Genomic DNA, 27458 nt, shown 5'->3' with positions numbered 1-27458 from the left:
AGGTCAATCTTCACACCTTTGTTTAGAGTTGTGATTCTCAGCTGGTACAAATACGTGCAACGAACAGTTATCAGTACATAACTGTGTATCTATCAGTAAGTAAACTAATATGTTGTACAGTAGCAGAAGGTTTACAATTGTTTGTCCGCATTCTCTGACATTAAAAATAATATTTAATGAACAATCCGAATATGTTTCTGCTCGCATGATAAAGATAAATTTAGGTGTTTTATGTTTTAATGTACAGATGCCACTTATATACGAATGACATATTCTTCCTATAACAATATGTGTCTATCAAATCTAGATAAGTATATACGTATACAAGCAGAAAGAAATAATATAAGGTGTCTATAACGATGCAGCAGATAAAACATAGACTATACTTCAATGAACTATCTGAAGCCGTTGCGTGTTATGCTTATTCACAGCAGATAGTATTATGAAACTATTACTATATTAAGTGTTAGTTACATCAAGAGTAATTTGTAATTTGATTACAACCAAAGCAAAAAGGTTAAGCTCCCAGCATAAGTTTCGTGCATATACTTGAACTTAGTCTAACCATACACGACTCTGTTACAAATACGCTATAGGATAATCTCTGTGTAAAATGTATTTTAAAAAAAATACATAAAATAACAAACAAACTTTTTAAGCTGTATCGGTACAAACATGTTGGACTCTGAATGGTCATCAAAGTATGTATAGACGCCATCGGACTTGTCCGATGTTGTCTTGACAGCTCGTTGTCAAAATGTAATTGTATATAGATGACGACTTGCTAATTACTACATAAATATCTATTATTTACTATCAGTGACCTGATATGGTCCAGTGGTTAATGCGCTCGACTTGTACTCTGAAGGTTGCGGGTTCGAATTCCCCGTCATCGAACATGCTCGCCTTTTCAATGGAAAAGTAAATCTCACTACTTGATGGGAAAAGAGTAGCCCAAGAGCTGACGATGGGTGGTGTTAACTAGCTGTCTTCACACTAGTCTATCACTGGTAAATTAACGATGGCTAATGCAAACAGTCCTCGTGTAGGTTTGGGCGAAAATCAAATCATCTTCAGTAGCAAAGACTGAAATCACACTTTTAAGAAATCACACGTTATTTATTTAATACGAAGGTAAGCGTTAAAAACATGCGAATGTCTTACCCCTCCGTCAAGTATTTCGAGTTTGCAGTAGAAGTAACCAGTATACCTTTATGTGTAAGCCAATCATGTCACACAGTAATAGCTCCACTCAGATACGGACTTTCGAAACTACTATCGCATAGAGCGTCCCAAAAAAGGTTTTAACACAGCACACTAGGAAAAGAAGGAAAATCAGATGCACAGCAGAGTTTTCATACCAGGCTTAGTAGACACTTTATGTTTTAGAACAGTGAGCTTCTCAGCCTAATTAAAAAAATATATATATTGTAAGTATTTAAGTTTACAGCGAGAGTTGAAATAAGGTATAATGATAAATGAACACAATTTAAATATAGACACGTATGAAAAAGATAAAGTTTCAGCACATATTAGTAAGTTCTGGCAGTAGGTTTCTGCAGACAGCTAACACTTCTAATTAATTATCTGAACCTACTGTTAAAGGAGATATACTGGGATTCCCGTAAGGTTTTTAAGAGTCCGGTCCTAACCTCCATTACAGTACGTGGTATGAAATCCGTTGAATTAGAGAAAATATTTTGAACGTGCTTAACGTTTATTTGTGTTTAATTTCCTTTTTTTTCCGTGTAACTAAGTCTCTCATTCCATAAATACACACACACGTATATATATATACATACATACATACATATATTGCCGTTTTCGATGCAATTATTAAATTTTCGAATTACGGCACTTAGCTGTGTAAAATTCCAATAAATAATATTTTTATTTTAAAATTAATTTACCTGAACAAACTGAGTAAGATAAAGGCTCATCATGTTACGTTTAGGCTGTTGTACGTCATATCGATTTGGTACTTTTCCACTCTACGCCAATATCGTTGTTCAATTCCTACGAACAAGATTGTTCTTTGTAAGCTGTTGTGGATTTATTCAAACTATGAGCCGGATATGGAACTACAGTGACGTTTCCAGCTGCAAAACCCTTTATATATATGTCAATCAGGAACTGTAAGCAGGTTGAATGGAAATAAGCTCCAGATACAACATGGTGTGTCTGATAAGAAAAAGTCAAATAATAAATATAACTTTACACGTGCAAGATATGGTAATTGGTTAAATCAAAATAAAATGCTTATTTCTATTTTCACTGTTGTTAAACATTTTAAATGAAGTCTAGCACGTAACTATTAGGTGAAAATAATTACATTGTATATAAGACATTTTTTATCAAACAACATGGTTGCGTTTGCTCGTTGGTAATTCGAAGTCTTAATTATTCTCATATAAAGTGAACCGCGTAAAAATAATAATAATAACAGCTAAATAAATCATATAATAAATAGTGAATACAGAATAACATGTATATATCCACAGTAAAAACCAACTTCGCAAATATATTAGTATTTTTTTCCAGATATGAAATTATAAAAACACATGGGTAAAAATATTTCAACAACACTACCTCTATCTTAAACAGTACCAATGAGGCCTTTGGCCAATACCAGGATTCATCAGTCAGGATACGATAGTCATTATAGTAATCTAGGCGGTATATATTATATGTATCATCAATTTTCATGAATGACAACAGTAACGGTGTGAACAACATTAAGAAGTGAATTCTAATTATTATCATTTTTCGGTCGTTTACATGTAAGACTTTTAGGGAAAAGACTAATAGCACAATATTGTTTTTAATTGCACAGCAAGAACTAACACCATATCTTCACTCAGAACTTCCTTCGGGGGCAGCTCTTCTGTTACGTCAGTTATTTACAGCAAAACACGAAATGATGATGGGGCATGCGATCTTGGTATTTTACTCTTACTTAAGGTTATAACCCTTTATCAATATTTTTTTCTGTGTCTATTTCCTATTATTTTAAGTTCCATTAACTGAGAATTACTCCCGTAAAGCAGGAAAACGTTTCTCAGAAGTTATTTATATATAATATCCAAAATTTCATTTCATGCCTTTAATGTGATGGTATGTTTTCAATGAATGTCACGTGAAAGCTATTTCGCATTCAACATTTATAGTTTATATGAACAGAGCGTACCACAATAATGGTGTGTTGGACAGTGAAACCGCGGGCTCATGGTTTGCGTCCCGTTTTCTCAAAAGAAAACAAGTCATACTCCACACGTTGGAGTCGTGGATTTATTGTAAAAGTGACATAATATTGCGTTCCCTCTCGTCCAGGGTCGGCAACTTTTGTTCTTTTTTTCAAAGATCCTATAATTAAAGGATATCAAAGTATGTGTAATTGGGTAAGAGACTCAAGAACCATTCTTCGTCATTCGAAGAACCAGGTTTGGCTCGCGATTCATAGGTTGACAACCCCTGCACTGGTTTATCATTTCAAAACTTGAGACAATTCGTATATATAGCCCTTGTGTAGCTTAGGAAAACAACAGGAACTATATTTATGAATTATCTCTATAGTACGTAGCAAAATACAGAAGACAAAAGCAAAACTGTCTGTATATTCATGAGACTAAAACCATGACAAGGAGAAGAAATATAAGGTTATGTCTTTATGTCATTAATAAAGGAATTTTTATTAATGTTGGCTTATTGTTCAGCAAACAGCTATAAGTTGAACTATCCAAGCTCTGCCCACTGCAGGTATCCAAACCCGAATTTTCAGCCTTATAAGGCTGAACTACTCAGGGTCGAGCTCAGAACGTTTATTAAACCTTCAAAATTATTGTACAAAATAGGAAAAATAGAAGTTTATAAACAATGATGGTATGCATATAGTTAATTTATATGTTATACTCACGTTTTGTTGTTGCTACCCTTAGTCTTTTCATAACTAATATTCAATGTTAGTGGATTTATAGTTTTTCATTTTTAGGTCCAGAGTCGGCACAGTTATGAAAGATAAACGTCTACATTAATGTCAAGTACAGAGAACAAAACGAAACCAAAACAATCTCAGCTCAACTTGAAATTTTGCGACTTACGAAAACAACTAACTTAAAGCTATGGACACAAAATTGATAAAGATGTTGTTTATTTGAGGAAACGGTCCATCGTAGTTTTAAGCTTTTTGGATAATTAGGGTCCCTTATATAGGTACGCGTCAAATACTGGACTATGAGAGGTCGTTGGATAATTTTTTTTTGTTTAATCATTTTAATCACTTAGGATTTAAAATTTCAACTAATATTAAATATTTCTTATTCATGATAATTTATATTTAAAATTTGAACCGCTTGTTTTGAAATAATTGTAATTTATATAATTTATTGTTAAATAATATCATTTATTTTTTCTACAACTATATTCAAATTATTTTTGTCACTGAAGAATAATTACGTTATGATTTTTTTCTTTGTCCTGTCCAGTTTGCTCACAACCATGCAACAATAAATTTATCATTTTGATAAATAATGATTGAACAGATAAAAAAATTAAAATATTATCTTCTCCACTCTTAGTTGCACAGCAGCAAGTCTGCGGACTTATAACACTAGAAACCGCATTTCGACATTTGTAGTGGGCTCAACACAGATAGCCCATAGTGTAGTTTTGTGCTAAACTGAAAACAAATGAACAAGACATTATTCAACTTTTGAATGAAAGAAACAACATAACGCTTAATTATGAAACATGTCATGGCTATGCTTATTTACGCTCTAAAGTCTAAAACGAAATACTTGTGTACAAATGTAAAAAAATCCGAGTTTGGGGTATAATAGTACTAATTAATGGACCTTCCAAATGTATCTAGAGACGAGTGTTTTGCTAAAATTTTCTGCAATGTACTATATACAATGTACTATGAAAACTTGAACAAAAACTAATTTCAGTTAACCGATTTTTTAAAATAAGATATTTGTTTTTATCCATTTCCTCATCCTTTTTACATCAATCAAGAACTGAGATTTTACGAAAGTTTTGGTACAAAAAAGCATTAAAAATGTGGTAGTTCTGTTAGATAAATTCTGTTGACTAGACAGAGTAATAGTGTTCTGTCGTGTTACAGTTCTAGTAACATCTCTCCATGCACAGTTTCGTCTTTACAGGGCATGCATGGGTCGTGGCCAAGTCGTTAGCGTTCAGGACTGTGAAACAGAGGATTTGTAGGTATCTTCCAGTTTCCTCAAAATGAAGAAAACATCGTGCTCGACACTATTTGTCTGGGGGTTTGTTATAAGAGTCTCACTAACCGATTGAAACAGCCAAAGCGTTGGCGGAAGGCATTGGTGATTAGCTGCCTTTTCTAAAATCATCTATTTCGAAATCATGAACAAGTAGATTTGTGCTAAAGCCCGAACTAAACCAAACCAACTTTTTTTTACAGTTAACTGTATACTAATAATAATAAGTGTATTCCCGAATTCCAGTAGGGAGGCGTGTCACCCCTTGTTTACTGGCCTATACACTACCTATGCTTCGTTTTGTGTGGTCGGAGACATTAACAAAAGACCCGGGATATACTCGTACTTTCGTGTCAAACCGGCACGATATATTAACTATTTACGTTAATACAAAGTGTAAATCATGACTTCTTTGTTTTACAAACATTGATGTTTGGTTACTTGTTCAAGACTACTTACACATAGAAATTCCAGTCCACGACAGTGAGTTATAATACTTTAGACGTATTTAAAAAAAGTGAAGTGTTTTCGTGTTTGTCAACCTAATTATCATAAACGTTTCTGTTCTCATGCATGTTCAAATGGAAGAATAGAAAAGTGACAGAAAAGAAGAAATGCTTCATTACAGAGGATTAATTGCCTTTATAATAACAATTTACATACACAAGTGCGATGAAGTGTTACTACAGATGCGAACTGCGGCATCACAGGCGATTAAATTCAGTAGTTATATCTGATTCATATAGAATTCTCAGTTATTAGACAATAAATAAGATAGATTTATGACTAGAGAAATCTACTTTAGCCTTTTCCAAAGCACGTGGATTTGGAAGACAGTTTTTATAAAATGCGATAAATTCTCAATTTTCAGGTATAAAAATATGTGATTAAATTTCAGATGTCGATATAGTCCAGGAAAATTACTTTGCTTAGATTTTCAGTTGAGACCTTATACCATGTTACGTAATGACAAAATAAGTTGCTGTTGTTGTTGTTTTTTTCCGATACACTGTCAATTTTAATACATTACCAAAGATGTGTTAACGGCATCTCCGTAGTTATCAGTGGGCCTCTTTCTATTGAGTTTGTACTTGAATCCAATGGCGTACTGCCTCACAGACTCAGAATCTGTTGTTATCAATCAGTTGGAGACAATATCACCACTCTTTAATCAGAAATGGTTGTAGTTCTGATGATATGTCTGTTCAAGATATTTCATTCCGTTGGGCGTGCTATTGATAAATATCGGCCCGGCTATCCAAAATTAAACACTCTTTAATCTATATAGACTTCGAAAACGCTTTGCGAAACGAAGCAATTCATCTGGTATTCGAGGATCTCCATGGAATGACTTTATGATAGGACTACAGACTAACACATCCGTTACATGTGTTTGTGTGTGTGTGTTTTCTTATAGCAAAGCCACATCGGGCTATCAGCTGTGTCTACGGAGGGAAATAGAACCCCTGATTTTAGAGTTGTAAATCTGTAGACTTAGCGATGTACTAGCGGGTAACGTACATCCGCTGCACTCAAGGGTCTCTATGGAAGAGCTGCAGGCTATCACACCTACAACACTCGAGGATATCTATGAAAGAGCTGCAGGCTAGCATCCGCTACACTCGAAGATTTTCATGGAAGGGCTGGAGTCTACTGAGCGATCAACGTGGTTATGATTGTAATTATTCAGCTTCCATGGTATAAAAAAATGGGAAATTTATGATGAAAAACGGTGTACAACTACCATAAGTAACAGAAACATCTGCTTATTGTGTTTTTCGAGAGGACGTGTGTGGATCTGATGAGAACATGACTGGGTTTAAAATATTAATGGAAGTAACATTTTATTGTTTTTACTAGTTGGGAGTCTTGGTTTAGTGTTAATGAGTAAAGCAGCAAAAGTCCATGTTTAAAATCGACAGTCCCAATGTTTTTGGTATTATTTATATCTCATCTGTTTTATTCTATTTTACGAAAATTAACAATTACGACTGAAATGTCAAATACATATATATATGTAAGGTTTCAAATTTCATTTCGTACATCTCAAGCCAGTTTTAAGTAGTTTTTCCAAACTCTGTTCGTTTAACATTTGCACATGAACTAACTGAGTGCACAGGATCAGTTATTATTATTGAATATGAAAATGTATTTTCCAAACATTTCAGTTAGTTTTCTGTTGTTGTTGGAACCATTTTTCTTTTCTTCTCTTGCTGTTGTTTTTTTTTGTTTGTTTTTGAATTAAGCACAAAACTACACAATGGGCTATCCGTGCTCTGCCCACCACGGGTATCGAAACCCGGTTTTCAGCATTGTAAGTCCGCAGACATACCGAGGAGCCACTTTTCTTGCAATATTCTTACAATAGTTAGTATATATTTTCAAAGACAGAAATAAACTATTGATTTTCTCCTAACAATTAAAAAATAAAAACTTTGTGCAGTTGAAAGTTTAAAGAAATCATCGCTTCTTGAACAAAGTTTTCAGTTTTACATATCAACAGATTGTAGTTTGTCACTGTTACGATATGTGTTTTTGTCTCTATGTGTTTTTTTAGAGAATGCACATAATATTATCATTAAACAACTCACAGCCCTGTCACAAATAGGTGAATAAAATTCAATCACTCGTTGCGATTTCAATGAACTGAGTATATTAAAGAAAGTTATAAATAAAACTCATTCGGTTACATTTTCGTTCTAAACTTCAGACTGAGTAAAGAAGTTTGCTCAGCTTTCTTATTCTAATGTTTCTTAAAGCTTTAAGGGGGTCATATTTTATTTAGCGTTACAACCTTTTACTGACGACTGACGTTTCTTTGGTAGTTCCAGATATCGAAGACATTGTTAATCTATTGTATGTTGAAATCTGAAAAATGTAGACACTCACATTAGATATTCATGCATTTGAATATGTTGTTGTTTACGAAATAAAATGAGACATCTGTAAAAAATGTCTACAGAACAAAGATATATGTGAAATTACCATAAAACAAATATACGTGTATATGAATTTAAGAAATAATGTGTTAGAGAAGAAATGCGAAATTATTTTTAGGCCGTTTTATGTATCAATACAGTTTGCCAATAAACGTTCCAAAATAGAACATAATTCCAAAGTACGCTTTGTAGTGTACAGTGCATTATATAAAATTAACCAAACACACAGAGCCAGACTTTCTTAACTTTACTAAAACATTTTGATTGGTTGAACATGAGAACGTAAAGGTATTTCATATGACAATGTATTTTCTGATAAGATTAAATGTAATATTTTGAATAGTTTACGTTTCTTTCGTTATCTCGAGTACTTTCTGTTAATATACAGACTCCACGGATACCAATTAAGAACTTAATATTTCTATTAGATGTTGTTTGTAAGGCACTTTTTCCCCTTCATAGCGAAACGTGGCACTTTCTCTTGCATATGAGTTAATAATTTTATAGAGAGAATATGTTTAAATACATGCACTCTTTATTATCATGCTGGGCTGGAAGCATCAGTGGCTACATACATAAATGATATACTATGTACAGAAGTAACATTACATTCACTATACTTACTGAATACAGAGTTTAGTTTATTCAAATTTAAAAGCTCACCCTGCACTTTTTAGACAACGTAGATGAAGCTTAATAATTTAAGCTTGAAATAACCACATAAATTTTACTTGTGAAAATCGGCTTACAGGAAACTGTATGTTTCAAAATGAATGAAGTAAAATGTTTTAATTATAAAAAAGAGATTTTTGAAATACCTTGATTTGATATCATACACAATTACTTGAAATATACGTTATTAGTTAGTATATGTTTTGCAGGTATTTAATATTATATGATAACTGAATGTACGAAGTAACAGTTGAATTCTTTAACGACGCTACAAAAGTTTTCCTACGTTTACTCTTATTTAACGTTTTTATAAAGAACTACATTTTAAACAATATTTTTCTACGTACGTTGTAAACAATTTTTCTCTGCTTAGAATCATTCAACCCATAAAGAACTAACTATACCACAAACAATCTCTCCACATGTTCAAATCCTCAAATGTCTTTTGTAGTAACAGCGAAACTGAGGAAGGCCTGAAAAACAAAATACGAAACCGAATTGTGAAATAATAAAATGTAGATTCCAGGGATTTTAGTTGGAATAAGATAAAAATAATGTAATTCAGAATTTTAATGTTTTGAATGTTTCCACATTATGTAATCAAGTATATTCAAAAATAATATTTATAGGCTGTAAAAAGGTTGTTTTGTTTGGCGTGTTTAGAGAGTAATGTATACTGATCCTCAAGCGCCTGCTAAGTTTTCTCACTTTTCCACCAATTTATACACATTTTAAGAATTCTGCTCTTCGATATTGCCTGATTTTATACTTTCCAAACATGGCAAAAGGCTATGAATTTTAAAGGCAAAAAGTACCGAAGTCGATTATATTACGTTAAAAACGAGTAATATGCAAATAATCAAGCATTGTGAAAACCACAGTCGATATAGAATTTTCAAAGTGAAGATATTCCTTGAATTTAAGGGAACTGGAAGACAAAATAATACCATCAGAATTTTTCAGAAAGAGTCCTTCAACAAGTTGTGTCTCAGTTATTCTAAGCAAAGTACTGTGTCTTGTAAAGGATGATAAACTATGAATACGATAGACACGTGCTACAGGCAATAGTACGCAATATGATCGAGAAGAATGTCCATCTGAAAACGAGGTTAACATATCTCTCTTTTTTCTGTTGCATATCCACAAGAAACAAGAGAATGAGAAAGGCATTTGTACTATTCAATGTTAAGTCAAGTTGCTTGACACAATACCTATGAGGTTCTGTGCAACTGAACTGTTAAATTATCGTCCTTCTACACTAAGATGGCTTATAGAAAGTAAACAGAAAGTTGTAGTTGTAGTGGTGAGCTTATGACATGACAACTTTACTCCGGAGTCTTTCTCAATTGAAACTACGTTGCAGGGCTGTCAGATAGAACATGACCAGAAGTAACTATATGAAATACAGCGACGTAGCAAGGCTTCAAAATTGTTATATTATATCATATTCAACCTCTGTAGATACAGAATAGACTTGTACCTGCCTTCAAAGCGGGACATAAAAAGCTCAGTATTAATACAGTATCTTCTGAGAGTGCCCTAATAATACAGTAAGCTAAGATGTCTAATGCTACGTTGTTTCTCTCCCTTCGTAACCTTCAAAATACACGTGTAACATTTTCTATGTATTGAAAGTTGAAGATAGTTATTTTTGATGGTTTATATCTTGTCATAACAGGTGATCCACTGTCAGAATTACAGCTATTAACTGAAAACCTTCATAATGTAATTTGTCGCTTATCGAACGCATGTTGCGTTATTAAATCTGGGAGTGCGAGCTTTCATTAAAGAATCGTTGAGAGACCCCCATCATTCATTTCCTCTGTTAAGAAGAATTTAGAATATTTGGTGTAGGCTTAGTTATTCGTAAACATTTTAGTTATCTGAAACGCAAAATCCTTGTTCATAATAGGTTAATATTTATTTCTAATTCTGTACTTATCTGCAGTCTAACTGATCTATTTTTACCACAGACTCGGACAGCGAAAAAGAGTCGCTAGGGGGCGGTGGACAGGGAAAGCGACGTCGGACAAGAACCAATTTCAACGGCTGGCAGTTGGAGGAAATGGAGAAAGCCTTTCAGGCCAGCCACTATCCAGACGTTTTCATGCGAGAAGCCCTGGCGATGAGATTAGATTTAGTGGAGTCAAGAGTGCAGGTAATGCTGTGATAGGGGTATTAATCCCCACAAAAACAAAATTAGTACAATTTTATGGCTCATTAAAAACTAGTTCCGAAAATCTTTATTACATGCGGAATTAGTTCTAATTTAAGATAGCTATTAGACACACTACAATTTCAGGCATCCGGACATGGCTGGTCGCTGTTTCTTTTACACATGCACTGTAGACACATAAGTGTACGTAGGAATGTCTTTGAAGAAGCATTCCGTGTGAATCTTTCGTAGAGATTACGTACCAATTTGGCTTGTCTTTACGCTCCATGGTGTAACCTGTGGATTATACTTGATATATGCCTATAGACACACATTTAGGAAGTTTGATATTCAAATCACCACCATAAAAGACAGAGAAATGAGGAGATTCAGTTTCATAAGCGAAGTAATTACACGTTTGATTATTTCGACCCAGCCGTGACAAGTAAATTTGTCAAGTCTGTGCATTCTTCAAACCTGCATACAGTTTACATTTCAGGCGCAGCGATTTGAGACAGATAGTAATGATTACACATACTGGTCATTGGCCCTCTACATTACACGTACACGTTACAGAAGCTGTTTTTATTTAGTTGTCGTTGTTTGTAATTAAGAACGAAACTACACGATGAGCTATCTGTGTTCTGACAACCACGGGTATCGAAAACCGGATTCTAGCGTTATAGGTCTGCAGACATACCGCTGTGCCACTGGGAGCCTGTTTTTGCTTAGAAATACACACTAGATAATTCTATCCAAGTTAATAATTTCGAATCATTGTATTAAGCCTTGAACATACTTTTATTTTATTTTTCAGATAACATGAAATGAATTAAGAAACATCAGAAAAAATAATACAGAAAACAAATGTCACTGTTGAAGGTGACGTTTCTTATTTGATCCTTAAATAATGCGTCAATACCATACTTATCCAACTCTTAAATAACGTGTCAGTACCACATTATCCAGCTGATTATTATTCATGTTAAATTTAAGCGATACATCAACGGTGTTAAGTTGCATTACAAATGTGAATTTGTGAATAAAACAACAATTTCAAAGATGGCTTTTTCTGTCAGTTCTAACTCCCAACTTATAGCCTCTCAGTGATGCAATGATAAGTCTAAAGGCTTAATGCGCTTAGAATTGGGTTTCGATATCTATTTCATAGCTTTGTGCTTACAAACCAACCAAACTAAACCCGATTTATAACATATTTTTGTTTATTCCAAGTTTCTTTATCGTTTAATGTCAATATGAAATTATCTTTATGTGTTTATCTTGCCTAATGTGCGATAATTGATGAACATTGTGACAGCCTTATGCAACTTATTCTTCCATTGTAAATGTTTTCTGTCATTTATAATTCAAGTTATTATATTTTATTTAGCCTTGAAAAACCATAAACAAATTGACGTTTTTGTAGCAGTTCAAAAGTAATGCTGAAAAAAAGGGCTAACATTAACGTCATTACATTGCCACTACGGCCCTGCCATCTGTTAGTCAATGTTCAAATTAAAAGGTGACCACACTTCTGCTGTGGCACGATATACAAAATACGAAATAATTTGGACTGATGACTTAAAGCCTCATCTCTTCATGTCACACTATTACTTACGTGTTTAAAGTGTTTAACAATAGATGCTGTAATACCAGTTACCCTTCTGTTATAGATATATGAAAAATCTAGAAGGAAGGATTAAAGAATACGCCGTGTTATAGTTTCGAATCTAAGAGGAACAACCAGTTAATATAACGAAGTTTAATTTATTTTGTGAACTCTAAAATGATTTTTAATCATTAGCCACATCAGATATTTAACATAATTTTTGGTGAAAATGAAGCAAGAGGAATGTATAAGTTTTAATATAAGGATATATAGATAGATAGATAGATAGATAGATACGTCGATTTTTCACGTTCCGAAAGTCAGATTTCAAAATAAAGAGTGAAATAGTTTACAGACAGTTTCAGCGTTAACTACGCGCCTTTATGTTTGGTTTGTTTAGAATTAAGGACAAATCTACACAATAAGCTATCTGGGCTCTGCCCACCACGGGTATCGAAACCCGGCTTCTACTGGTCTGAATCTGCAGACATACCGCTGTGCCACTCGGGGGAGGGGCGATATTTTGTTTAAAGTGCTGCTTTGCTTTCGTCATTTTCAATGTATCTTAAATTTTTAAGACGGAAGAAAACGAGTAAAACTTTTATAAAGTAGAGTGACCTCACCATCTGTTTTCATATATTAAAGATAAGTTTAAGTCATGAAAATTTAGAATCTGAGGCGACAGATGATATTGCAAAATAGATGGAATAATAGGCCAGCGAAAGTACAATAAGATACTGATCGGCCATGGTATACCCAGTAGTTTGCGTATTATTGGTAAAGGTTTCTACTACTAAGAACATAATAACCACAAACACTCACCCAACATATTCAGAAGTTACTTAGCTAAGAAAGAAGCTATTGGAATCATTCCAAAGATACAATATTCCCCCTCCTCCCCCAAAGAACCTCGATTTCAACCCAATTGAGCAGATCTGGGATTTGATGGATCAAAAACTTGACAAATCAAAAGTTACTTCAAAAGAAACTTTATGGGAGTTTAGTAGAGATTTAATCAAAGAACATTTTGATTAAATATGTTGCAAAAAATGAAGAAAGACAGCCTGCAGTTATTAAAGCAAAAGGTGGACACACTAAATATTAACTGTTTGCTAACTCAAGCACTTCCACTGAGTTTCTGTTGTACTAAATATGAAGAATAATACAATTTTGATGTTTCAGCTGTGATTTATCTTCCATTGTTCTTTGAAAGTAGTCTGAAATCTAATTGTTGACTTGTCCTAACACTTTTGCACAGTACTGTATATACAAGTTAAATAAGAAGAGTTGTTAAGTGTCGAGCACGTATTAGTGTGTATATCAATAATCACAGTAGCATTTCGGTACACAAACATCTGTAATTGCACTCATGTTTCTCTAGAAATGTAGATTTATCCCCGCGAGTTCTCTGGAATATTCTGTGGTTATTTCAAAAATATGATTTTATTCTTCTTTTATCAAATGCCACTAATGTTCCAAATCTGAGGGAAAAAACAACAACAACGTATTTTACACTCTCAGATCCTTTTGTTAAAACACAAGAGAAACACGTGGTTGTATATGTTATAAAACTACATTATCAGCATCAATGCTCTGAGCTTGTTCCACAGTTTGCAACACCCTCTAGTGAATAAGGTAGAGAAACAATGGAAACTGGGCGGTGACACGCCTGTTCTTTTCTCAAGGGCAATAGTAATCAGACTGTCTAGTATTCTAGTCTTATAGAGTTTAAAAGGAAAGTTATCCATTTTGGTGTAAATTTACAGAACTGTTTCACTAAACTCAGAGAACAGGTATATAGTATTAAACTTAAAGACTTGGCCACGTATAAAATGTTTATAGAAATGCAACATAACTATATGGGAAAATCGTGCAGTTCGAACGCTAATGACACCTTTGTATGATGCTTCAACGTTTGATTTCTTTTTTTCTAAGAAGTATGTACATTTTCTGCCTGTGGGTGTTTTTTTGTCTTATACTGATTATAATAAAACAAGTGGTAGATAATAATAATAATAAATTATATTCGAAACTGAACATAAAAGAACCCGATTTTATGAAATTTAAGTGTAACTTTACAGATTTACTCATTTTATTAAATGAAATACAAAGGCTTAATTTTTTTGCCTTTCCTACTTCCAAAGAACGCAACCCAACTTGTGCCTTAAGTACTTGCGTTCTCTGTCCTTTAGAGGATTTAAATTTATTCTACGTATGAAAGTGAATAAATAACCATTTGGTGATAAAGGTGAACTAAACGTCAAAGAACTGTGTTACGCTCTCATATCTGTACTTGAAGGCTTAACATAATTTAATGCTGCCTTACGACAAAGTGCCCGTCAAACCTGGAATGTATTGAAGGTACAGTGACAGAAATATGAGGCAGAATACATAATGATATACACATTTCTCTGTCCTTTACACGGAACGGAAAGAGCTGTGACACGCAATGTTTTAATGGGTAACCTTTTTTACAGTGTGAATACCGACGGCAAAAAATCACCTAAATAAACTCATTCAACTGTATTAACATCAACAACTTATACAGACACAGTTGGTTCTCCTGACAATGCCCATTTTTGGATAGGTTGTTCAACTATTATTAGAAATAAGAAAGGGTACATACACAATACATTAGAAATTGTAGATATTTATTTATGCTTTATCGAGTTGTTTGTTCAGAACCTATAGATCTCGTAGTGTTTTTAAGGTTTAGCGTCCTGTAAATAGTTACATAGTCAAATGCATATATATGTTTGTTTGTTTGTTTTTGTATTTCGCACAAAGCTACTCGAGGGCTATCTGTGCTAGCCGTCCCTAATTTAGCAGTATAAGACTGGAGAAAAAGCAGCTAGTCATCACCACCCACCGCCAACTCTTGGGCTACTCTTTTACCAACGAATAGTGGAATTGACCGTTACATATAACGCCCCCACGGCTGAAAGGGCGAGCATGTTTGGCGCGATGGATGCATATATATATACCTTCTTTTTAATATGATATTATATCAAATAATATCATTTTAGAATTTAAAGAGAAGAGACATGTGAATATTCAGGTTGTATTTATGGCTGAAACTAATAAAATTTCATTACTGGCCATTAACTATGAATTTCTTGAAAAATGTACACGTCAAATATGGCGTTAAAACTTGAATGTAACTAGAAGCTTTGTAAGACCTTTCAAGAGCTATTAAATACTATGAAGTCCTTTCAAAATTGTTTCTGCCTTAGGATATACTAAAGTCAAAACATCTTTTTATTATTTTTAATTGATTGCAATATCAATTAACATTTGAAAAAAAAACTTTCGTAAAGTACAGGCATTTTTTGTTATATCAGCCAAAAACTATTACGTCTATGAATATATATAAAGTCCTCCGATGAGTCAATGGTAAGTTTCCTAATTTACGATACTAAACTTGGGGGATCGATTCCCCGTAGTGGATAGAGCATAGAGAGCCCATTGTTTATCTTGTCACAAAAAACACAACAACGACAAGTATATTTTGTGATGGAAGTATATATGTTAGTTTATGTGCGTCAGAGACAGAGAATAAATGCCCGTTTCATCACAGTTATAGATAACTTCTAGAAAGAATGTAAAGTTTCGTTAAATGGCAAATGTTGCTTGGCTTTTCAAAATAACTACTTTTTTGTTTTGTTGAAAAGCTTTTCCATTTACAAGTTCTCCTACGTGTGAAGACTTTGGTATTTATAATAGTAACATAATAAGACATTTTGAAAGTGGACTATCTATCTGTAAAAATATCCACACCGTTTCAAGAGGCTTGTTCAACTTAATGTTTTCATCTAATGAGGCGCATTCAAGGATAGAGTGTTAAAAAGAAAGAAAATTTGAAGAATTCGTGGAAGCATTTATATATTATATATTATTATTATTACTATTATATATTCTTGAAACTATTATTATGATATGAAAAAAAAAGCTTTGAAGAAAACTACCAAAGCAACATTGAGTTTTGCCAAATGCAGGCCATTCATTGGTTCAAAACTTGCGATGAAGATCGAGCAATAAAGCACTGCACATGCGTCATACCAATGATATATAATGACTTTATTTTTAATGCCATAGCAAAAAAGAAAGAAAGAAAACCACTTCCTTCTCAAGGTTCTATCTCTTCCTGCGGTGCATGAAGTAAACTTTGTCTTCCTTCTGCCATTGAAACTAACAATGTTACTGTTGTAATTACCTACATATGGTTGACACAGTTCTGGAGTTTGTTCTTTTTATAATTTCTTTCACATAGGTAAAAAAAAAATGAATAAACAAGTGAGTCTTAGGGGTGTGGGGAAGAAGCACTTTTATTGTTCTCTTATTTACTGTTCATAACACGTTTATCCTACTTTCTTCTGATTAGACACTGGGATATATACCAAAATACTAGAAGTAACATTTCTTCTTCTTCTGCAACACGAAGAACATAATCTGTATATAATGTTGTCCACATACTTAACAGAATTAATAGACTTATTCTCATTAGACGTTTTAAGCACACCTGAAATTATCCCAAAGCCGACACTATAGAAAAATAAAAGTTCAGTTAGTTATTAACACTGTAGGAAAACGTATTGTAATCTTTAATAGGGAATAATATAACCTTCTGAAGAACAATCAAGAAAAATTGTATTGTACAGAAAAATAACAACAAAAACCGAAACTTGGTTATTTAATTCGTTTCAAACCAACTGAGGAATGGAGTGAAAATTGAAATGATTAAATGAATAAAATAAGCATAGTTAAAACATTTTCCATACAAACATAATAATACATAATAACATTTTTAAAGTTTATTGTAATACATAACAGCTTTTTCTGAATGACGAAATCCATTTATTATTATCTCTCATCCAATCTGATACTCAAAATCCTTCATGTCAAAGTGCCGTCATTCTAATAAGCTCAGAGAGAGTATTTAAGGGAGGTGGCGCTGGTGTCATTAGCTCCTTTGACGTCTTTGATATTCTAAATAAGATATGTTTGTTTGTTTCTGAATTTCGCGCAAAGCAACACGAGGGCTAGCTGCCTAGCCGTCTCTAATTTAGCAGCGTAAAACTAGAGGGAAGTCACCCACCGCCAACTCTTAGGCTACTCTTTTAGCAACGAAAAGTAGGATTGTCTAGACATTATAACACCCCCACGGTTGAAAGGGCGAGGATGTTTGGTGTGACGGGAATTCGAACCCGCAACCCTGGAACCACCTGGCCATGCTGGGCCTAACATAAAATAGACCTAGACAGTAACAACTTGGTAGGTATCAGGCATCGGAGCATTTTAGAAAGGAAAATTGGCTAAATACGAAATACTATTTCCGAAAAATAATTTCCATCGAGGTTGTTATTCCTATTTTTACTACTATGATAACTATTTCACACGACTAATACAAGCTATGGTATGATTTAGACTCGATGTTTTGTATTGACAGAAGGGTTGTTTAATTTGACCACGTATTCAGTTCTACCATATAAATTGTACTATACTTCTATCATGAGTTTTCGAAATAAACTGTATTTTTAAAATTGTATGAGTGTTGAGATGATAAATAGTTACCTAAGCATTCCTTGTATCATGTGGTTGTTCTGTTCATGAATCTTTGCTATAATACCCTTTCTACTTAATACCACTGACCGACTTTACTGTTTCTACTTCCGGACAAAGCGCTCTAGAACTACAAAATCTAAAGTTAAACCTCAAACAATTTACTGACTAAAACGTCTTTCGTAACTTACGGTCGTAAAGTCGTGTTAAGGATATTACACGTTTCGCATTTTTTTAACTTTACAAAATGTTACAACGCGAAAATACTTGAACAATGATTCGTAAGGTTTAGAATAACCTTACAGACTGATTTCAGGTGAAGATAATTTCACTAAACCATAAAAGTGTAAGAGGTGACTAAATTAATTCACTAATATGAATGAAGTCGTTAACAACACTCTATAAACCGCCGAATAATTTACAAGAAAAGGAAACTAGAACAAGTCTTAAAATTTTGCTGCTATACAAAATAAGCAGACATGGTGATTATTGGAACTATTTTGTACTCATGTGGTTAATAAGCTTGTTTACAAATTAAGTATAGCTTGCAGCACGAAGCTATGCAAACCATTTAATTTTTCCCTCTTTTCACTCACCTTATCAGTTCGGCGATCAACGTTATGTGTTAATGACGTGGCAGCTTATAAGTGTTTCTCGCCATACCACAAAAGGATGTATACGGTTAAGCCTAAACATCTCCCGCCCCGTTTCTTGATGTTTGTGTATTCGGGCCTGCTGTACCATTCACCTTTGATATCTTTATTGTGGAGGGGTTGAATAGGGGTTTCAAGGAGACGCTTATCTTATTAATTTACAGCATCCAATTAATTTTTGGTACATCATTACGCGGGCACGAAACCGTCACTTTAAGGTACCAATTCATATCGGGTTGTCTAATTACCTGACAAGAACAAACTTTCAGATTTTCTAACTACCTACATAAGAATAATTTGTGCAAGATTTTTTACATGTAATTTTTAGTTTTTACGTTACACACTGTTGAAGAATTTTATCTGTAGCTACAGGCGAAAGGTAAGCGCCTTTTAATTATGGAGTTAGTTGTAGTAGGAGGCGTTGGTGTCAGTTATAAAACGGCTAGCTCAAAATGTAAACCTCTGCTATACAAGCCTATACCTGTTTATTTATATTGATATAGAATATATACTATAAAACATAACAGAAAGCGGTTGTATAGAAAATCTTCAAGCACTGTTTTAAGTGAAGGAGTTCCTTAGTGGCACAGCAGTATGTTTGCGGACTTACGACGTTAGAAACCGGGCTTCGATACCCGTGGTGGGCAGAGCACAGATAGCCCATTGTGTAGCTTTGTGCTTAATTACAAACCAATAAACAATTAAGTGAAAGAAGTAAGCCTTCAAATTGCATAATAAGAATATGGCACATTAAAGCAAAAATAGTTTATATATCATAAAATTTCAACTTTCTGCCATAAAATTAGCTAAACATTCTCTGTTCCATGGGCAAATTAGCTTTAGTGTATGTAACATGATCAAAAGGGTTTTGGGCCTACCATTGTTGTGAGTGAGCTAAAAGTTAGCTCAAATAAGTTTCCAGAAAGAACAAAATTTAAACATGGCATTTTTACGCATTGCTGTAAACATTTACTTTTAACTTACTGTTCATAACTTAAGTAAGAAGTTGAAAGAACCTTTAGTTATTCCATTGTAAAATTTCAACATTTACCTTGATGAGTCGTCACAAACATGCTTTATGTATGTTTTCATGTTTCTATTCACCAAAAGATTAGGTTTCTTTCTTTACAATCTTATCAAATGAAAAACGAAGTGATAACTTACTTGAACCGTACTTTGACAAACTGAGTCTGACCTAAGCCTTATTTTCATGGCCACTTATTGCATCTTTAGAATTTTGACGTTACATGGAAGAACTGGTGTTTTTTGTATGATTTAATTAACTTTCCATATCCTACTTTGTGATAGATTTGTTTACGTGATTTGCTAGAAGAGGTACTTTCAACAGTATCTGATTTTAATTATATACAATATTTAGAAATTCGTGGAATTTTAAACTTTAAACACACAGTTTAAAGTTATCTGTCGTTTTTGTTTTTATGAATATGTACATCTGGGAACTAGTAGCCGTTCTGTTAACCCAAAATAGTGTTAGAAACTTGCAAGGGATTGTTAATGTTCTTGCAACTGTATAGATTATCATAAAGTCGTACCTAATTTAAAGAAAGAAATATAATGTAGATCCTCATAATTAATGTAACATAATTCTAAACATATAAGTTCTCTTTACATGAATAAACCTGGAACACTCTATGAATAATTATTAAAAACTAGATTTATTATAGAGAAATTAATTCAAGTAAGCTGTTTTGTGAAGTAAGTAAAGATAGCTGTTAAGCTGTTTGTTCTCAACCATAAATCTCGAAGAGTATAAAACTCACGCATCAATAAAAATTACAGTTTTCTTTCACGTGAAACTTCAAATACTCTTACTAAATCATTGCTAAACAAATGGCTGAACATTTGTTTGGCGTTCTAAAAATAATGAGATATGTACAAACCATGTTTGTTGTATTTTGGCTGTTCGTTTCTTCTGCTTAGTACAAAAGGTTGTTTTGTATTACATCCTAGAACTCATTATTTTGTTACGTTTTTATTAAACTATTGACGTTGGTAATTTATCGCAAGGTTTTGACGGAAGCAAATTGAAGAAAAGAGATGAAAACCTCTCCTACCTAGCACTTAAATTAAACTACTTCAGTTTGGGGGTTTAAGTATGTTTGTCTATAGAATACTAGAATCACCACCATAATATAGATCTATATAATGCGCGCGTCCTCTTGAAAATATTTACAAGAGAAGAAGGAAAAAGTCCATATGAAGCAAAGAACTGCTACAGTATAGTAATAGATCCGTACTCGAAGTTACTGTATTATTCTGTTTGGTGTTCATGAGTATGGAGAATGTGACGTTCGTTATCTGATGTAAGTATTATAAATTTATGCTTATTATATTCATTACTTTCTTAGGTTTGGTTCCAAAACAGGCGAGCTAAATGGAGGAAGAAGGAGAATACAAGGAAGGGACCAGGACGCCCGGCACACAATGCCCACCCCCAGACGTGTAGCGGGGATCCTATTCCGCCAGAAGACGTGGAACGGCGGGAAAAAGAAAAAAGAGAGAAGAAACTCCGAAAGCAGCTGGAAAGGCAGATTAAAAGAATGCAACAGTCAAAATTAAAACCTGGTATGAACGCAGCTAGCTCCACGGAATCTATCCACCACAGTCTAAGTGAATTGAGGTTGATCAACCCGAGGAAGGAACCAAAGGAACTGCTCGGTTCTGATCTGTTTAAACTTCTTGAAGCCTTAGGCTTTGACGTCTGTGATATTCTAAATAAGATAGACCTAGACAGCAACAACAATGGTAGGTATCAGGCATCTGAGCATTTTAGAAAGGAAAATGGAGACATAATAAAAGTCGATGTCGACGATGACAGCGATGAAGACACCTGTCATCTGAAGGATTCCTCTGAAAGCATTTCTAGCATATCTCTAGATTCCTCCCAGGTTCACTCACAGAAGCCTTGCTCGTTTAGTATTGAAAATATTCTCTCAGACAATAAAAAACGCCGCATTCATGGTATGGAGGAAAATACCGGAGCACCATCTTTCATAAACTCCGTTACTCAACCGATGGGATTTTTTATTCGTGCAGCCAGTCCAGGAAATAGTACTTGTCTTAGCAACAGAGGTAGCAGCCCAGACAGCAGAAGTGAGCATAGTATCACCAGTGTTCCCTGCAGTCCTGAGACTGTGGTACCACCAATCGAATTAGAACATCAAAATGGAACCATTTCACTTTCTTCGTCGAAACATTCAACGCCATTTCAATTTTTTTCAAAACATATACAAAAAGATGCAAACATTTCCAAATCACAGAAGTGCAGAAGTAGTGCCCTTTCCGACAGCGCCTCCGACTTGCCATTGAACGTTACGAACGACACCCACCTTGAGATGAAACAAATGAGTTGTGACTCAAGTGGTGAAATGCACTGAAGAGGTTATCACGTCTTTGTATTTCCTGAAATGATCTACCTGTAACATAAACTTTTTTTCCGGTTGTGTGAATATGTCAGTTTTTTAGCGTTCATGGATGATATTATAAAAACTAACAGCCATCGTAGAGTCATTTATCCAAATAACGACTTTACAAAAGCGTTACCTTGTGTAGATGACTTTGAAAAGCCTGTTGTTACAAAGTGTTGAGCAGACTTTTAAATAGGCAACGCAATGGATTTGGGAGATTAAAATAGTACCTATCGAAGGCATTAATTTATATATTTTATATGGACATTTACGAAAATTTGGTAGAATTAAAGTTATATTATAAGTGATATTATAAACCCTATTCGAGGTGAATCGGTATAAAAAGTGGAATTCATTTATGAACAGGAACTGTTTCAGTAGTTGTGTATATGTTTTTTCGCGAAAATGTCAGTTTGTTTATTCTCATCGTTTTTAATCTGAGGTTTTCTGAAAATTATTAACTTGAAATTAGCCTTACAATTAGAATTTTTATTGAAAACATAAACGCGAGTCTTGTCTTCAACTGGAGAAGTTTTAAATTTCATTATTCGCCTACTGTTGTTAACAAGGGAATAATGTATTTGTTTTCCCGATAGGCTAATTCATTTTGCGCTCAAAAAACACTGACCCTAGGAGCTAAAGACTTATACCAATAAACCTGTAACAGTTCATGTAATTTATCAAAGTCATACAGTTTATCAATATTTAATTAACTTGATCTCCAAAAATTTCATAATTCATGTTGTTTATCAACATGAATTATTACCTTTAAGGGACAAACATATTTTAGTGGTCTACAAGCTAATGAAATTGAGGGATGTATAATATATATTCTTTTGAGAAACGAAATCACATTTTTAAAAGGGAAACCAGCAGATGAGCGCTGACGTCTATCTTTGATGCTCTTGAAACGGACGTTAAAAAAAATGTTCTACTTGTTAATATGTGTATATATATATATATATATATCTTCATATTTAACGTGTGGATACTTATAGAACTGTGTGCAAAAACTTAGATATAATCTGCAAAATACTATGTTTATTTGAATTACTGCTGTCAGTATTGTAATAACAAGGTACACAATGTATAAAATATAGTTATACTTTTGTCCATGTTGTAAACCATCTTGTTTGTAAATGTAGTGAAATCATTGGTGATGTTTGAATATCTTGTAATTATTTACCTCTTGCTCTCTGAATCTAAAAGTTCTATGAATAATTTATTTGTCGTATTTAAGAAATCAAGCAAAAAATACAGGAACATTGCGGAGATATAACTGTACGTTTAATGGGTCTCAAATCATACGGCATGGTTAAACCTCCAAAAAGAGACGGAAACCGCGAATGTTTAAAGTATTTCTAATCAATATTTATTATAAGTGCGAAAGAATTTTAAAACCAGGTATATCTCTACATACTTCAAAGACAGATGAAACTTAAATAGTTTTTAAAATGCCCTTTTGTCAGCTCTAGAGTTTATTATTATGAGGACTTTATCAAACGGTGGAATAATGGTTTGAAGAATGTGAAAGCAGGAAAACAAAGATATTAACCAGCTAGAGGGAACTCTGATTGAGTGGTGGCCGACACTAAAGCTAAGTCTTTAATATAATAATCTACTCCTTATTTTAAAGAGTTTACAAATACAATTGAACTACATAACATATGTAAAATAGTTTTTTCCATGAAATATTTCTAATTGACAAAACGAGTGATAATTTTCTATTATTTTTGAACGAGCATGAATTTGCTATTTGTTTCTTGAGCAAAGCCACGTTGAAATATCTACTCAGTCCAACCTCGGGAATCGAACCCCTGATTTTAATGTTTTAATTCTTTAAACGTACCACGGTTCCACTGGGTTACGCATACGCGAAAGAGAATACCTATACATTCGATGGTACAATACTTAGATTCTGAGAGCTACACACCATGTAACATGAATAATCTTAACGGTCCTAGAAAAATTTAAAAAAAAATCATATATAAGTGTGTGTGTGTGTGTACGCATTCGTTTTTGTGGAAACGACTTTTATTAGGTAAATATTAAGAAATCATTAAATATCTTGTAGTTTACAACAGTCTTAAAATTTGTTTGTTTGTTTACATATTAAATAAAAGTAACTTTTTATGCATTTTTCCAACGAAGAGAAAATACTTAACCTTTTTAGCTATATTTCATAAACTTAAGACTGATCTTTATGTTATTATACGGAGGAAAATTTTTCCGTGTTATAATGTACAAGTGATTAACACTTCTGAATCTACGTGTAAAACAAGTTATTAGAATAATCTGCATTCCTGATGTCACATGTGTTAGAAGTTTAGATTGTTGATCATGAGAATCTTTGACTTCAGACGTAGATATTTTACTAAACCGAGCTTTTTTTACACAACGCAATTATTTTCTATTTAGTAAATTTGACTCTATCCTGTTTTAGACACATTTTTGAAGAAGAGTTAATGGTGTTGGTAACTCTATAAGAAATTTGTCTTTATTCATCACGCCATCATAAACTCATTACCAGAGAACAGCGTCACTTTGTTGATGACAGATCAAACATATCATTAATCAAGTTCCAGAACTATAGGTGAAAAAAAAAAGGTATACACATTATTAATGTGGGCATAACTGATCACTTTCATGTGTGATGCATATAAACACGTGCAGCGAAGTCATGAAGGTAGGTGTTATATGTATAGAACTGATTCGCAATGGAATCCCTAATTTACCCGGATGAGTCAGGAAACTTCTCATGAGTTAGTGATTGGAAGTAAAACTATGACTATATGGTTCTTGCTGGTCAAAGAGTGTTTTTGTTTGTTTTTTGTATAGATTCTGAAGTGTGAGCTGCTGTTCTAGTAATATGACCATTACTACTGCACTGATGTTATTGTTTTATTAAAGTTAACAAGAGCATTAGTACCCCTGTAGTGATTTCTGTATTGTTGTGTATATATATATATATACACATATATATATTTCATATAGATGTCAGTTGTGTAATAAAATAAGTTCACATTCAGGTTGGTGGTTTTGATATCTAAATCTGAAAAACAAAACAAAAACGATCTCAGTAATAGAAGGTAGAACCTCAACATCAAAGGAGGAAACAGTCGAGACAGCCTGATAACTAGCTTTGCCCTAAAACAGTCGTCACATTCTCAAACCTATGCAAAGCTACACGAAGGCTATCTGCGCTAGCCCTCACTAATTTAGAAGTGTAAGACCAGAGAGAAGGCAGCTAATCATTACCACCCACCGCCGACTCTTGGGCTACTCTTTTACCAACGAATACCGGAATTGACCGTCACACTATAACGCCCCCACGGCTCAAAAGGTGTGACTCAAACTTATGAGATCAAACATTATGAAAGCATATTTTCGTATTTACTGAATAAAACATTTTTTATGCATCAAACATTCGAAAAACCGCGAAGACAATGAATAACAATATAAATTATGATTTTAATAAATATCTGAAACTTTACATGATTTTGTGACAACCCAAAACTCAGATACGTAACAAATACACTAAATTATATTTTTATTATTAGTACTTTGATCGAAATCAAGATAGGTTATTTTGAAATATCTTTTAAAATATTATCAATAAGTTTTTATGAGTGTATGATTCAAAATTGAATTAGATATCACGTGACAACCATCTTCTAGTGAAATTCATCATTTGTTTTCAAATGAAAAAGAAACCACCTATTTTTATAACAAAGTTAAAATTTTATATCGTAATTAAAATTCTTCGCTGATTGAAAGTTATATTATTTCGCCACTGCTTGTTATAAAACCAGAATCAACAATCTTATACTAACTTGAATCGTATAGCTGATATAATAAAAAAAAAACAAAAGTGTTTGACTATCATGTAAATATTTTTCACATAATTTCACTGTTAAAATGTAAGTACCGAACGACTTTAATCGCGGTTTGGAAGGCGGGAAGCATGTAACCTTTTACAGTAGAAGTCACTTTTGATGTGTTTCAATTCAACTTTCTCTGAAAGGAGCACTTAATTTCCTCGAAATGAGCAACTGGATAGCGAGAGTACATCAGCTGCTACAGACAGTTATTAACCATCGCTACATAGTTTTTTTTATACATAAATACATATATATATATATATATAAGGAGATTCAAGATAAGACTTGAATCTACAAAACAAAAATTTCAACTGAACCTTATATCTTTAAACAACGATCCAAAACTTGTTGTTGTTTTACATTTTTTTTTCTTGGTGAAGACATTTATGACTCTGCCCTTTTCATGTTCACTACTTTTATTCATTTCAAGAAAGAAATGAAACAGAGAAAACTTACTGTGTAAGAAAAAGTCGTAGCTGGCCATATACAGCTGTCTGTAGTTAATGTTCTATTTTGGAACACATAATGAATTTTACTTTGAAAACTATACATTTAATTTTCTTTTAAATAAATGTTCGTAAATATTAAGTCTGAAAACATTGTATAAGTTCTGTACCAGCAACGAGGAAAATAAAGTAATAAGTAACGTTTACTTTGAAAATTATCTTTATCGTCCTATATTCTTAAATTACATTTTTTTACGAAAATCGTTTATGATTTCAATGTTCCAAGCTTGTCTGATTATGATACAGAATGGCGCTTCAATAAGGGTTAAATTTACCTTGGGATAAAATAGCAGTAATTTATTCAGAACAGATTGAACGTAGTGTTTAGATAATGATCAATTCATACGTTTTGTTATGTGTTTTTAAATGTCTTTGGCTGATTTTCTTTACTATTTCTCTTCCTACTTTTTAACATGCAAAAGTTGTAACAAATTCAATAACATGAACAATAATTTCGAATTTTTATCACTTTAAACCTTTTTTTTAATGATTTCTTTTACATGACGTTCTATAACAAGGAGTAAAAACGATTTTTTTCAGTGTCATAGTTCTCACCCCATGGCACAGCAGCATGCCTGCTAGAAACCGGCTTTCGATGCCCGTGGTGGGCAGAGTATAGATAGCCCATTCTGTAGCCTTGTACTGGATTACAGACATCAACGTTATAGTCAATGCCAGTAAGCAGTAGATAGAAAGATAATTTTTGTTTTCTTTGTAATTAATGTTTCGTAATATTACAGCGTGATTCGAAATTTTCGACGCATGTTATGAGGTAAAATACGTGATATGGTTTTTTTCTCAAGTCAAACGGGTTAATAA

The 27458-nt window shown here is 33.3% G+C and overlaps 1 protein-coding gene across 1 annotated transcript in view; it reads left to right on the top strand.

The window, feature by feature from the left end:
* Positions 1–25207, top strand: part of LOC143232750 (uncharacterized) — a 48837-nt gene extending 23630 nt beyond the window's left edge. Inside the window, exons 2-3 of the mRNA XM_076468557.1 lie at positions 10822–11006; positions 21194–25207. Coding sequence (XP_076324672.1) covers positions 10822–11006; positions 21194–22222 — 1214 coding nt within the window. The 3' untranslated portion in view covers positions 22223–25207. The remainder of the gene's footprint in view (positions 1–10821; positions 11007–21193) is intronic.
* Positions 25208–27458: the final 2251 nt, after the last annotated feature.

The sequence above is a fragment of the Tachypleus tridentatus genome, chromosome 11 (genome assembly GCF_004210375.1).
Source record: "Tachypleus tridentatus isolate NWPU-2018 chromosome 11, ASM421037v1, whole genome shotgun sequence".
Taxonomy (NCBI): Eukaryota; Metazoa; Arthropoda; class Merostomata; order Xiphosura; family Limulidae; genus Tachypleus; species Tachypleus tridentatus.
The sequence above is the reverse complement of the archived record's forward strand: the minus strand, read 5'-3'. Positions and strand labels throughout refer to the sequence as shown.